This window comes from Anabas testudineus, chromosome 2 (assembly GCF_900324465.2).
Source record: "Anabas testudineus chromosome 2, fAnaTes1.2, whole genome shotgun sequence".
NCBI classification, from domain to species: domain Eukaryota; kingdom Metazoa; phylum Chordata; class Actinopteri; order Anabantiformes; family Anabantidae; genus Anabas; species Anabas testudineus.
The window spans coordinates 13,351,078-13,366,362 of record NC_046611.1 but is presented as its reverse complement, the minus strand read 5'-3'; the positions used below and the strand labels follow the sequence as shown (position 1 = coordinate 13,366,362).

The 15,285-nt window shown below is 40.3% G+C and overlaps 1 protein-coding gene across 1 annotated transcript in view; it reads right to left on the bottom strand.

The window, feature by feature from the left end:
• Positions 1 to 15,013, bottom strand: part of prkx (protein kinase X-linked) — a 28,881-nt gene extending 13,868 nt beyond the window's left edge. The window contains exons 1-4 of the mRNA XM_026362420.1: positions 14,903 to 15,013; positions 14,379 to 14,664; positions 6,950 to 7,118; positions 4,403 to 4,666 (exon numbers count right to left, since the gene is read on the bottom strand). Coding sequence (XP_026218205.1) covers positions 4,403 to 4,666; positions 6,950 to 7,118; positions 14,379 to 14,526 — 581 coding nt within the window. The 5' untranslated portion in view covers positions 14,527 to 14,664; positions 14,903 to 15,013. The remainder of the gene's footprint in view (positions 1 to 4,402; positions 4,667 to 6,949; positions 7,119 to 14,378; positions 14,665 to 14,902) is intronic.
• Between the last annotated feature and the right edge of the window lie 272 nt (positions 15,014 to 15,285).

Below are 15,285 nucleotides of genomic sequence, written 5' to 3'. Positions count from 1 at the left end.
AAAAAGGTGTCAAAGCACAAAGCATGATTAAGTGAAAACTCATTTCTCATTATTATACTTCAGAAACTGCTATTTGCCCCCCCTCCTTTACATTAGTAAAGTTATTGTTTGAGTGTAAGTGGCCAATACTGTTCGATAGGTGATAAGTGATACGCTCTGCTGACTGTTTGTATACATCTGCACAATCTATACTGCGTAAGAAGAGAGACTCGTGTTGCATGGGGGAAAACAACACCCACAGGTAAAGTGATCTTCCTGTGTCATCTGACCCAACTGTCATCTTTTGTAGTACTATGAGAATGTGGGACCTCTGTGAGGATACAGCAGTAATGGATCTGGGAGCATCTGTCACTATTGACCGGACAGCCACAGAATGCAAGCGTAATGAGGGCAAGAGTCCAAATATACAAGTTTTGGACAATGAGTGAAGGATGGACAATAAGGGAAAGTCAAATGCAGATTATTTGCTTCTGGGTCTCCATCCGCATGCCTGACAGAGGTGCTGATTGACACTCTGTGCATGTTTGTTACACATGCACAGAGTGTTCCCTCTGAAAGCCACTTGTCCTCTGATGAAGAGCACTTGGCCCTGCGCCAGCCTTTCATCGTCTGTCACCGATATCACCTGGGTAATGACCTCTTTTGGACAGTTACCATGGCGACGGTAATTTGTATGGAAATGATGTTGGCCCTGGTGGAGGATGAGGAGGCAGATTATGTCAGGGGAATAAAGCCTGAGCGCTGGATGGGCGGCGGAATGGCCACAGAGGAAATAAAGATGTGTTGTTGCTCTTCGGGGTAGCATGTCGTCATACAGGGCACGCTGCTCAAATGTGCTGATGACTGTGTCTGCCAGCAGGGGACACTGTGGCAGCAGGTGGAGTGGCTGGCTGTGACGGTGCTTCATCATGTTCTAAAGTCCTGAACATGGAAAGTACAAGAGAGCTGGTGGCAATGAGGCAGTTGTCTAAGAATTGGAGGCAATTCTGCGGCCCTCTATTTATATAAGTGGGTCACTTGCACATCAGAGAGGTATCTACTCCCCGTCTGTTTTGCTCTCCCAGTTTGGGAAAAAGTAATCTCACTCCATTATGTTTACATGTCAGCGGGGGTCAACACAGTGCTGGGTGAAACGCTGCAGCCGTGATGCAGCAGTGCAATGCAGATATAAAGTCTTCTCTTCTTCACACAGTGCTCCTTTTCTATTCAGCCGATGTCGCTGGCAGGACTCACTACGGATCTAATTTAGACTAAATGACAGTTGGGGGAAATTTGTCCTTCAGAAGCCCTACCATGGGCTGGTAAGTTGAAGGAATCTTCTAAACTCCAAGAGAGGACTAGAGGACAATACAACAACTGAGCACCACTTAGGAGATGAGCAGGATGCACAGCAGTGTCTTTTAAAACAGGCTCAGTCGAGGCAGATGGCCAGTGCCTGGAATGCAATTCTGTTAGATTCCAAGAATTGTAACCATCATTACTGAGCATTCGTTTATTATCTACACACATTTTTGTCACAATTTAAGAAGTATTTCAGTCTGTTTAGACGTCAGTAAAAAATGCAAATCAGTTCAGTTCAGTTATGTAAACATGTTATTTCACACCACTGTGACTGTGAAAAAGACATGAACAACATAAATACCTCAGAGGTCACAAAGATCCAAATATCTTAGTTGTAGCATTAATTAAAGTGTCATTTTTACCACATGCATGAGATACTATTTATTCTTGTGAAGTCCTGATAGTTGAATTCATGATTTTAATTTAAGATGTATCCTCATCATAACGTGTTCCCAAATGAAAGGGATTGCAAGATATAAAGTTGTCACAATTAGGATTCACTTGAACTTTTAATGGAAAGTGGTACTCATTTACACAACTGATGCACTTTAAAGACAAAAAATGGGTGTTTAAAAGTCAAGCCTGTGTCTTTTGAGTCTTTGTTTTCTCAACATGGTGAATCGTACAAATGGGGAAAGAAAAATCTGTTTCATCACCCTTTTGTGGGAATGTCTTTTAATACATTACAAGTTTTGTTGGAGGCTGCCACAGGTCAGGAAAGAAGGTTTCAGACATTAAGACTATATGAGAACATTTTTACCTTGAGACTAAGGTTCCTACATGCTTAGACAACGACAACACTCAAAATCAACGTGGTGTCATTGACTGTTGCATATATAACGCTATGGCTTTATCTGTTTTTGACTGGGTTAGGTTCAGACAGAAATATATACCCAATCCATACTCACATTTGTACACAGCATAAAGGGAAGAACCCAAATGTCTTTAAACAATTCTAACTGTTGCACCACCAAATGTTATTTTCATCTGTGTCACTTCAAGTTTGTGGATTTTTGAGCATGGGGAATTGTCATCATTGTCCTAACCACGTTTCCTCTTAAGGTTTGCAGGAGTGCTGAAGCCTATTCCAGCTGTCACTGGGCACCCAGGACAAGTCACCAGTCGATCATAGAGCTGACATACTGTATAGAGACAACCATTCACACTCACATTCGCATGGTGGCCAATTTCTAGTCACCAGTTGACTTGTGAGGCGACGTGTGCTAGCCACTGGACCACTAGTTTTTCAACCAGTCATTTCTTGCAGAGAAAGAGAGTGGTTTCAGGTGGAACTGGACAGAGATCAGCTTTAAAGGAGGAAGAAATGCCCAATCTCCTGAAGTAAAACAGGCATTGTACCGGTAGTACTGGTAACTAATCCAGACGCACAAGTGTGTGAGAACGACCTGTGGGACCTGATGACCTCTACAATTCTTTGAAGTTCAATTCCAAGTTTAATCAGGAGTTCCTTCATTGGAGCTTCAGTGCAGCTTGCTAAGAGCAGCCTGTGAAGGATGAGCTCAAACATGCAGTGTGAAGCGACACCTGGTTTGTAATACACTTTCTACTGTCAATCAATCAAGCATCAAGCACCGTGAACTGAGAATGATGAGAAAAATATCCTTGACTGCCATTCAGCAGTCACACTGATGTGTGTGGTTGCTGCTGCAAGATAATACACATAGCTTCTGACAGGAATCCAGTATTTTATCCCAAAGTAAAGTTCCTTTCAAAATCTTCATCACATTCTTAAAATATATGAATGTGCTAGTAACCTTACATGTTACATGTTTCACTTGTAAGACTCCTGAATGAGCCCTTAAAGCCATTTTGACATAAAGGATTGACAATACTGTAAAACAAGGTCACAGAAGGTAAAGAGAGACTGCAGCAGCAACCAGGTTAACTGGAGATGAAGACACATCTTATATTGCCTTCTTCAATCGGGTAACAAAGGTGTTAACTTTATTCTCTTAAATAAAAACTCAACCTAACCAATTTAAATAAGCCACTGAAAAATATTAGTTAACTTCCTTCAGGGTTTTTTCTTTATTTTGTATAATTATGACAAATATCAAATTATGCAGTCAACACAAATGTGTTAAATAACCCAGAATATGTTTTATATTTTATATATATATATATATATCTTCACTTTTAGCATGCTCTCAGTCAGTCTCATGAGGCAGACACAATTTCCCAAAGATGCTCAGAACGTATTACTTCTTAATGGTCCAAGTCATCCCAAACCATCTCAATCGGATTTAGATCGAGTGATTGTGGAGGCCAGGTGATCTGATCTGGCTACCCTCTCTTTCTTGGACAAATAGCTCTTACATATCACAGAGGTGTGTTTGGGGTCATTGGCCTGTTGGAAAACTACTGATTGTTCCACTAAGTGCAAAACAAATGGGATGGCATGTCACTGCCAACACCAACAGTGTAAACAGCAAAAGCACCTCCACACATCACACCTCCTCCTCCATCCTGCACAGTGGGAACCACACATTAGGACTCATCTATTCACACTCTTTACAGAGAAAACTCCGCAGCACAGTTACAGTAGGTCTTGGTCTTCTTCACCTAGAATGGTCCTCATGAGAGCTGTTTCTTTATAGCGTTTCATGGTATTTGCCATTGCACTTGATTGACTGAACTTAATTTCTTAAAAGTAATTCTTAAAAGAATTTGTAGTAGCATCAACAGGGCTATTGACTCTGTACCCACCCTATTTTTGCACAAGACCACTGATGGTCTAATTTAAGGTAAGAACTCTTAAATAAGCCAGTCTGAATTGAAAACCACTACAGCCTAACTTGTGCTTGTGGTGAGACACTCCAACATGTGTGCCAAGCTGTAATCAAAGCTAAATTGTGCATTAGTTACTCATCAAGTGTACTGTACTACTGAATTATGATTGATGACTGATTTCATATGTCAAATCTCCCACCATGCTTGCTTATAGTCCATTCACTGTCCATTTGACCTGCTTCAGGTTATCTGAGGTTCTTTATAAATCACTCTGTAGTTGTGAACGTCAAAATGGAAAGTGATACCATACCTGTCAGAGAGCTTCTTAGCGAAGCCAAAGTCGGTCAGGCGAATGTGTCCTTCACTGTCCAGCAGGATGTTCTCAGGTTTCAGGTCGCGGTAGACAATATCTTTGGAGTGGAGGTACTCAATGGCGCATACGATTTCAGAGGTATAGAAGAGGCCTGTGGCGTTGCTGAAGCGCCCGCGGCTGCGTAGGTAGCTGAACAGTTCTCCCCCTGGCACGTAGTCCATCAGCATATAGAGGAAGCGCTCATCGTGGTGAGTCCAGAACCTGAGAACCACCAGGCAGGACACAAAGGTGGAATAATATTTAAATCTTAAAATTCATAAATGACACTAAAGGATTTTGTCTTCAGTGCACATTTGCCCTGTATGTCCACTGAAGGGTAAGGGTGTTAAAGTACTGCCTGATGAGTTGAGGAAATCAGATAAAATCAAAGGCTGTATCAGTCACAGACTATTTTATCCCCCAGTGTGGTTTGGAGCAGTGTGCAACATCTATTTCAGCTGGAAGGGCTCTTCAGAGGAATAAAAACAAGCGAGCACTGTCACTGATGAAGATGGAGGAGGCTCCAGTGTTTTCCATAAGTGTTGGCTGCTGGCCACACAGACGATTACTGACTCTTTCCTACACTGCTATTTTGTCTCTGCACTTTTACTGTCTCTTTTCTATAGTTACAGTTATGTTTAGATGCATCAGTTTTACTTTTAAATAAACAGTATATACATAGAGGTTTAGTACACACGTATGGTCTATGGTTATGACAGTATCCAGCAATCATACCCAACGAGGATATGGTTAAAAAATACAAACATTTACATTTGTGTATATATATCTACACATAAAAAAAACTGTCCTGCACTAAATGAATCCAACACAACAATTTAATGAGGAAAAAAACAGCGTATGTGTCTGTATGTCTGTTTCTGCTGTTCCACATCTGTGCAGATTTCAGGAAACTGCGTTTGCTGCTGTGCGGTACATGAAAGTGAGAACAAAATAACTAAATATCAAACTGCACACACACTGTGTCTTTGCTTCATTTCTTATAATCATGCAATTTCAAGCAATACATCAGATTCTAGAAGCATTCAACCCCAAAAGCTTCTCATTATACTGTGGATGAGTTTCTCACAGTAAGCTGTGTCTAATAAGTGGGAGTGTAACCTAATATCTCATCATACGGTGTTTGATGAGATACACTAGGCTGAGGTGAGGGTTTGTTTTGTTAAAGAGTAGCTTTTGTAAATAAAAAGGATTTTGAAATGTGAACTAGATTGTCAGATGGCGTTTCATTTATATCAGATTTTAATACTGTTATTACAGCAAAGCATGAGAAATTGGAAATTGTTAATTGTTATTCATACTTGAAAGCAGGAGGACATTTGCTAAGAGACGCTGCTTTCCAAATAAATAAAGAATAGGTTTATATACAGGATACAGAGGCAGTATTCTATTAAACCAAATGAAGTACAGAAACTCATTCTGCCTCTGCCTTCACACCCCCTCATTTCCTAGGTCCATGTTCTGGCAGCGTGCTATTCCTTCCATGTGATCCTGGCCATTATCCCATTTCTTATCTGTTTTTCCCTAACAGTGTTCTTTGCCTGTTTTAAGCTGCTTGTCTGTTGTTGAGCTTCCACTTTTGTCTGCTCCCAATATTCAGTTTGTTTCCTCTTTTGTCCTAATATGGAATCAGAACAGTACAGGCATTTATTTTATTATGTATAATGTCTATGAATCATAGTGTTCATGATTAATGTACATTTTATGTTAATAATTTCTCAAACAGCCTGCTGCCTGCTGGAATCTGGGCTGTTTGTAAAGATGCATTATGGATTATGAGCAAATGCCAAGTGTGCAGTTGTTTCAAGATTTTCCAAGTAATTCTTAACAGAAAATCATGACACATGTATTCACTGGTATAGAAACGGATCTTCTTTGTACTTTTTTGTCACTACACTGTTTTGTTATGCACATGGCAAATGTACCTGGGAAAAACATCCATATTATTTAAGTAGCTCCTTTTTTCAGGTATTAAATCGTGACTGGAGTCTGACACGCTGCTCCCACTCTCCCACATTGGGCTTGTTTCATTATACAGTAGTTTGAGGCAGGTAAAGTACATTTGTCATATGTCATACCACAAATGGACACATTTTTTTGATGTAAGTCTTTATACCAGTGTTTAATGGACAGCACGATAACACAACTCTATTGTAAATATGTACCTTAATGAGGCACTTGATTAGTGGCCCCCGGGTCAGGCTGGTGTAACAAATGTGGCATTAGAGAATGTTGTAGAATCAAACTCAAATAAATCAATAAAATAACTATAATCCCAATAAAATTAGAGTTTGGTCAGTTTGATTATTCTCTGGCCTCCTTTTTCTTTTAGTCTGGAGTGGTGCTTTAATAACTTAAGAGCACAACAATGTGTCAGGATTCACCATGGATTTTAAACTTTGAACTTCTTTATTAGTTGCTCAGCCTGTGGATCATGACCCTGCCTCCCCCAATGTGTTTGTGGGGAAGACTGGGGAGCAAACTCACAGTCGGATGAGAAAGGGGTGGTTGACCTCTGTCAGCACCTCCTTCTCATTGTGGACATGCTGCTCCTGCTTCAGTCGGATCACGTCGGGGATCTTCATCTGCTTCAGGGCATAGAAGCCCCTGCTCTGCTTGTCCTTGACCAGGAAGACTCGGCCAAAAGTCCCTGTGCCTAAGGCAGTGTAGACAGGAGGGACAGTAGGGAGGAGGAAAAGGGCAGTGGGGAGGAGACAGTATGTGAGGGTTAACCAAAATGACAGGTTATACACAGACAAACTAGACAATGACAAGTAACTTCTTATCTGGTGATGTACTGCACTGACGTTCACGGTCGTCATTACAAAAAGATGCCTCATCACTTCCCGCTCTAGTCATGTTAATGGCTTAATCAACTGTAAGTTTTGTAATGTGTGAGGAAGAAGACATATTTTAATCTAGTATAATAGACCAAGAGATTTAAAATTAGACACAAGTGGTAATTTTTCAGCAGAGATACTCATGTCAAAATCAGGTGATTTCTTTTAACATTTAGTTAGAGGTGAGACTGAAGAAGTCAAGCCGAGACATGTCCCAGTGCTGCTGGCAGTTTGAAGATATTTGATGACATCAGATTGAGATATCCAGTTTGAGATGTGAAGGAAGCAGGAAAACACGTTGCCAAAGTCAGCAGTGAAGTGTGTATGTGTATATATATATATATATATATTTATTACACACACACACACACACACACACACACACACACACACTGAGTATAAATTAAGTTTCATCTTATCTCGTTTCACGTTACATGTACTTTAATAAGAAATGTGCTCAGCTGGAAACATGATTTGAAAGGTTTTTGGGGGGGAGTCTCTATAATTTTGTTATTTACGGTATGCATTTATGTTTTCTTTATCTTCATCATCATGGATCATGTTTGATGTTGGATTAATGAATGAGGTCACTTCATCACTAATTAAGTTTTATAAAGATAGCTGCATGAAGAGAATGATGAAAGGACACTGACTGAAAAACTGAGAAGTGGTCAAGAGGTTCTGCAACTGGAAGTTACAAGATAAAGCACGAGGCAAAAAAGATAGAGGAGCTTTGAATAGCTAGACATTATTCCCCACCTCTTCTGAGTGTGAGAAGATTTTTTCCAGTTAATAATGCAGACAGTACCGGCCACTTTTCACATTTTCTTATTCTTAATATTTTTATGAATACTAATATTGATAAAAACAGTATGTTTTCTGAGCCTGACCACGAAGGCCACATTATAACTTCACACTGTGGCGCATGTGTGCAGCACATGACTTAGTTTCAGCATATCAAGTGGGTAGAAGTGAGTATTTGAACAAGAACAAGAAGGTATACACGTATATGTGTGTCTACCCTAGAGTGCACCACCACTTTTACCTCCTATAATTCGACTACACTCTGTGGTGTTGTATGAAAGCCTGCACACCTGCACCGGAACACACATCTTAGCTGTCATCATCCATCATAGATAAGTGAGTTACAAAGCTGATTGAGTGAAAAAGCATGATACATGACCAGTTCTGTTGTCCAGTATACAAAAAAAAACTGCAGACTGCAGCTGCACCTAACTCGTAAAGTTTGAACTCATATACTTTGATAAGGGTGATGGAACTGGAATGTGCCATGAAATGCCCCAACGTATTACATTTCAGACTCAAGTACGTGCTATCCGTTTCAGTTGTACCGATTACGGTTGCAGTCAGTTTCATTTGAGGAACCTGTTTAAGTGATCAGACTTGACGCTATAGTAGAGAATTTAGGAGAGTTGCCAAAGGTTCACTACGACGTGCAAGTGGTTGCAAGAAGGCTGCAAAAGAAGCACAATATAAATCATCTGGAGGCAGCCCAACCAGTTGTGTATTATTATACTTAACCAGCCTCCAGATTTATTCCAACTCCACCAATTTCATCCTGTAACTTCTTCTTACTCCAGAGCTGCACAGAGATGTAGCAGTACTACAGCCTCCATTTCTCCTGCTGTCCATGTCCAAATCATGATTTAAATGTCAAAAAACTACCACAAGCAATGTTTTGAAAGCAACATACAATATAGCCAACAAGTGCACAGTATAAGACAGTACAGTATATCATAATAGAGCATGGTAGTGGAAGCATCATGGTATGGGGGAACCTCAGCAGGAGCAGGGACCGGGACATTGATCAGACCAAGACCAAGACCTCTGACTATCAGTCAAAGCCCAAACTTCAACTTAAGATGTACTCTGATGGGAAAGTGGTACAAACGCCTAAGTTCAGTAAGTAACACATTAAGGGTCTAAAGTACTTAACTAATCAAAAACTGAAATCTCATTTGAGGTTGAATTAAATTGTTAAAAATGTTTTCATAGAATCATCATATATTATTCTGTATAGATTGACAAGTATTTTATCATTATCATAAATCTACAAAACAGTAAAATCCACAAAAGGTGGTTTGAATATGTTCTGACATAAGTGAACACCTGTTGTCTGTTTTGCTAAATCCTCAGATGCCACTGCCATCGCTTTCAATCCCCCTGCTTCACAGGTGTAGGAGTGAGGCAGTTTCAGATATTTGACATTCATTGCATTTGAGCCATACTGAGCTCTTTAGCCTCGGCAGCAAAGCCAAACAGCTGCAGATGTAAGGATAAACAGAAAATAAAGACTGAAGGCTTTTTACTTTTATTTCAGCTCCACAACAAGAAAACAACAGGAGAAGCAGAGAAGTTGTTTTTGATGAAGAGCTCAATGACAGTAACAGGTATCTAACCCTAATGTCTTTGCATAAGAGTGTGCTAAAGTGGTGTTACATTACTTGCTGAAGAACCCCCTCACTGCACAAAGCCCCCATTGTGTGAGCGTGAAGACATTCATGAAGAGCGGAGAAAAGCAAGAGGAGCTATTCTCTCCAAACAATTAGTGATGTTTTAAATCACAATGCTGCGTCTCTAGTATTTCCTGAACCAGGGTTGTCATCAGAAACCAAACAGGGACAAAACCAAGACAAAATGAGACTGAACCAAGAAATGTTGTCAGAGACTAACGTCCTGTTACTGATATTTATCCCTCTGGAAACTGGGTCAGTCGTGACTCCTCTCCTTTGCACCTGTTTTGTTTCTTAGGTTTGTGGGGGAAAAACAGACAGAATGCAGCTCCTGATATTTCTGTTGTTCTGGCTGGATTTAACTTTTCTAAGTAACTGATTCACACAAGTCACATCAACAAAACTCTAAATATCACGTCTGGGATGATGATGTTGCTGATGAATACATTAGCTCTGACAGGTGTACTGTTGGCATTGCCTGGGACTGATATTCTGCAGGTCATGTAAGTTAGCACAGCATGTGACTGCAGCAAATAAATGGTGGTTCAAGAGTTGCCTCATGATTTCAATGACACTTAAACACTAGTGGGCAGATAAAAGGGCTTTGGCCGATTTATTTTAGGCAGCAAATCCCTCTCATCAAACAAAATGGCTGCGCAAATTTAATTTTTTTTTTTACGTGTGGCTCAAAAGCTTGGAGCTTTCTCCCAATCAGACTGAATGAATACCGTTTCCTGCTGCACACGTTGCTGGCAAACACTGAGCTCAGGCTTTGTTGCTCACATGTACGGTAGCTTAATGCATGTTATTGAACTACACATCTACATAAGTGCACAGAACATAACATCATAAACCAGAATGTATAAAACAACTGCCTGAAAATGTGTTAAAGGAAAAGGGTTGAGGGATTGAGTGTCATCACTCTGTGGCATTTGTTATTAATTACATCGCCATTATGTTCAATTTGCTCCCGCTGTAAAACAAAGCAATGCTTTTTATATAGACGACATGCAGACAACTGGATACGTGTTGTGATGTAGCCTACGATCTGTGTTTCATATACAGAGAATGAGAAATGTCAGTGTGAGCAGCCCAACCACATTTTTCCTTACCAGACTTGGAACTGCAGAAAAGAAACCAAGAACATAATGCAACTGAAAGAGCATCACTGAAGCAACAAAATAAATAACTTAAAATCGGCCCCTATTCTACCTGAAGACTCCTCACATCTCCTGACCAATCACTCCACACTCCTAGCTCATATCTAGTTTATCCCACCTTCGTCCCTCTTTCCTGATCACTTTAAAACCCTGCCTAAAACCTACTCAATCTCCTCTCTTTTTAAATCAATGTGTATCTCTATTTAGACAGGATTGATTTTTTTTTTACTTTTCACTTTCTGTAACTCTCCCCCAGGCAATATTAAACACTCAAGCAATTTCCATTGCTGCTCAGATGGCACCCAGATATATTTATCTATGAAACCAGACAAAACTGATCAATCAGTCAAACTTCAAGCATGTTTAAAAGACATAAAAGGCCTGTACGTGCTTTTATTTCCTACTTTTAAATTCAGACAAACTACAAGCCTCGAGTGTTTCCTGTAACCATTCAACCACCCTGCTGAATTGACAAATATTTCAACTAGATTAAAGCAGAAATAAAAGCCTGCTCGCTCACACACATCCACTACACAGACACTTCCTCTCTCTCTCTTGTGAATACAGGTCCTACTCATCAGGTTTTTGTCAGTTATCTAATACATATTTAATGTTTAACATGAACCTCAGTAGTGCTGGACATGCAGTATTTTAAGTTCCAAACTGGACTAAACTCCTGCTGGAGCAATCACCAATTTATCAAGTCTGCTCTTCCAAGTCTACTGTCCATTTACTGGCACCGCACTAAAAAGAGCAACAGTCTCCCCTGAAGACTTCTGTATCTGTTTTAGCTTAATATTAGCACCATCGATATTACTTCCTGAAGGCTGTTAAAGGAACAATATCTAAACCTGATGCCGAGCGTTTAAAAGTGATACTGCAGTTCAAATTTAAAATACTGGACAACACTGTTTCCCCACCCACCCCTCCTCCCAATTTTGAAGCTCAAGCAAGTTGACAGGTAGAAGACGCAGCACGAGCGAATGTGAGACAAGTGGAACATTAAAATTCGACAATGACAAGTGACTATGAGTCCTACACTGTACTGTATGTTAAGTTGTTCAGCTAATGTGTTTTTGTTGTTTCACAATTACAAACCAGCTCATGTGGGTGTTATATTATTCTGTTAATGATAGCTTGGCCCAAAACCCTTAGAAATATGTTATCTACATCCTGTCCAATGTATTGTCTGCTGCTTGCTGTTGCTTTTCTTTTGTTGCTCTTTTCTCTCTTTGCTTTCCACTCAACACAACCGGTCGAGGCAGTTGGCAGTCTAGGTGGGATTGTGGGGTTTTCTATTGTTTTATATATAAAATGTAGTAATTTCTGGTTGTATTGCTATATTCTCTACAGTCTTACAAATTGCATTATAAAGTGCCCCCAGATGACTTTTGTTGTGATTTGTTGGTAAAAAAATAAACTGAATTGAATTGAAGCCAAGGTGTCCCTGGACAACCCAGAACCCCTAGCACTTTAAATGTGGCTGCCTGTCAACAAGAATTTCCTCCAAGGGGGTTAACAAATTATCAAGTATTATTCTTATTCTCAACTTGCTGCCATGTTCATTCCCTGATGGTCAGTTTCTGGTTCATTTTTTCATGTCATAACTTCTAGTGTTTATCTAAATCCTCAAACATTCTGATTATATCCAGGTTTATCCAGGTTTAAATGAAAATATGACATGCTGTGGACTTTTGGACTATATATCGAAACCAGAAATACAGAGACTCAAATGATGCATGTGCTGCGATGTTATTAAAGCATGCCAAAAATAGTTCAAATAGCAGGTTACAGTCGAGCACTGCACACACTGGAAGGCTCCGATTGCTACATTACAGATGCACTTTTCAACTGTAGATGGTGGTTCACTCACATTTTTCATTCCTCACCACAGTTTGGCTGTCTGTCATTCCAGCCGACAACCCTGATGACAACCCCACGGTTATTTTCTTACACAGAAACACGGTGCCACTAAATTCACATGTTGACGAGTACACCCTATGATACTCCACAAAGAAGATACTGTGTTATTTTAACGCAGTACTGTATTTGTGCTCGCAAGGTTTTTTTTTGGACATACTTCTTACTTTAGTAATACAGAGGCCCTTCCTGTTTAGGTTATTGTGTAATCCAATGATGTAGGTGTGACTCACACTTCTATCATGTGATGATACAAAAAGTACTAACTAACTCCCAGAAGGACAAGTTGTTTCCCGAACAGTGACTAACCTTAGCAGGTAAGCTCCTTTGAACACTGCCTCACTGATTGCCCAGGGTATATACCTGTGACTCACGCAACACATATTTAATGCCTTTCAGTGAATTTGTCAAATAACCAACCTTTCAAGCACCAAATATAAGAAAATATGAAATGGTTCACTGTTGCTGGACAAATCTATTGCTGGTTTACCAGCTACACACTGTGAAATATGATAACATTTAGGATTTAGGATTCAGTAGATGTTAAAATCCCAGTTTTAACTATCCAAACTGAACAGCTCCGCCACAACATCAAGAAGCATTCACAGCCTGGCAAAAAGATGATCAATGACTCTTTTTAACAAAAAAAATATGAAAAACTACACATGTTCTGAGCAGAAGTTAAATTATCTTCCATTTACATGTGGTCGTTTGGCAGACGCTTTTATTCGAAGCGACTTAGAAGGTACAGGGCAACACCATCTTATCATACCATTTAGAGTTAACATGATCAATTATAGGGAAGTTAAAACACCAAAAATAGAGAAAATATCCTGACTTTGGTGCTGTGAATGATGTGCCACAACAAAGCAACAGTGCAGATGGCTGACTTCAAGTATTTAAAATGTGACTGAAATTAGTTTAGTTGAATCCATCACTGCATGGAAGAGACAGTAACCTAGGGTGCTTATTACACTCGAGCTCAGTACGTCCCCTTTTTGTCCTATAGCATTTGCATCATAGCACAGGATGCAATTCTGCCCAACAACAAATATCTGGAGGAACTGCAGAGACACTGGTGGAACAGCTTTAGCCAGCAGCTAGACAATGCACAAAAAAAGAAAAAAAACTAAACTAAACAATTCAAGATACAGGAGGTCAGCAGGAACTGGGTGACATATTGATAAAGTACCAATCTCCGTCTGCTGGACGAGGTCATTTCTGATGTGTGTTTCTGCAGAGGGACTGGTAACATGATCGTCTTATTTATCAAAACAGAAAAATAGTTTATGTATGTGCCTGATGTTTACAGAAATAACAGACATAATAGATTAAACTTCCGGACGAGACTTCGACTGACTGACTGGTTGAAAGTCAGAAAGTTCAAACTTCTTCACTTTGACTTGGATTATTCTGTATTTCCAACCTGTTTCACTGGACTGTCCTGCAGCTTGAAACCACTTTGTTGGCACCAGTCCAGCTCAGGACCTGTTCATGTGTGAGACATGTTCTTGAAACTCACCAACTGTGGCCACAGTCTCCAGGTCATCCAGACAGTACATCCGCTTGTTTGGGGCCGCTTCCCCAGGTGAACAGGTCCCATTGCTTTTACTGTCTTTCAGGGAGTTAGTCTCACTGTTGGCTCCAGCCTTTGCTTTGGAAGACGCCATGTGTTATTGTCGGGACTAGCTGATTATTTGGGTTTAGAAATCTCCAGCGGGACGCAGACAGAGTTGGTTTCAGACATTTCTGGACGGGGTCTGGTGGTGGATGAGCAGGTCGGACATCCGTGACAGAAGGCGTGAGAGCTAAACAAAAGCAAATAAGGTTTACTGTATCAAAACTGGTGAACTAGCCGACATGGGGACCTGAAGCCACGGATATGAGTGAGACAAAGAGGCTGGAGACAGGTGCTCTGACATGTAGCAGCTAACAAGCCATAAGAAGCTAATGGGGGGGAAACACCGAAGCACCCGAGGTGTTAAACACAAACCCCACAAAAAAGCTCCCGTCAGCTCGGAATTAAAACCACATTTAAAGCCTCACCTACTCCACCAATTCCGTGGCTTATGTCACTAAATTTAGCCGCTTTTCTCCATTGTTTCCTCAGCAACAACAGCCCTCACCGAGCAGCTACTCCTTCTGTCCACCTCAACCAGGAAGATGCACAGTATTGGTGTCCAAATCGTTTCCGGTCTGGACTTTCGAAATAAAATAAGCCTTAACAAGTTTGACTCAGTTTAGCAGCGTCTCCATCAGATTGTGATTATTTTCTTTGGGAATAAATGTAATCTAGATAAAAATCAATTGATGGCGTATATAACAAAGTAACCGACGGACGACTCTTTTTTTTAACTACAAAGATGATTTGTGCAACACACGATCACTTCCGGTGTTTTCTACCTGACTGGAAGTACCTTAACACATCT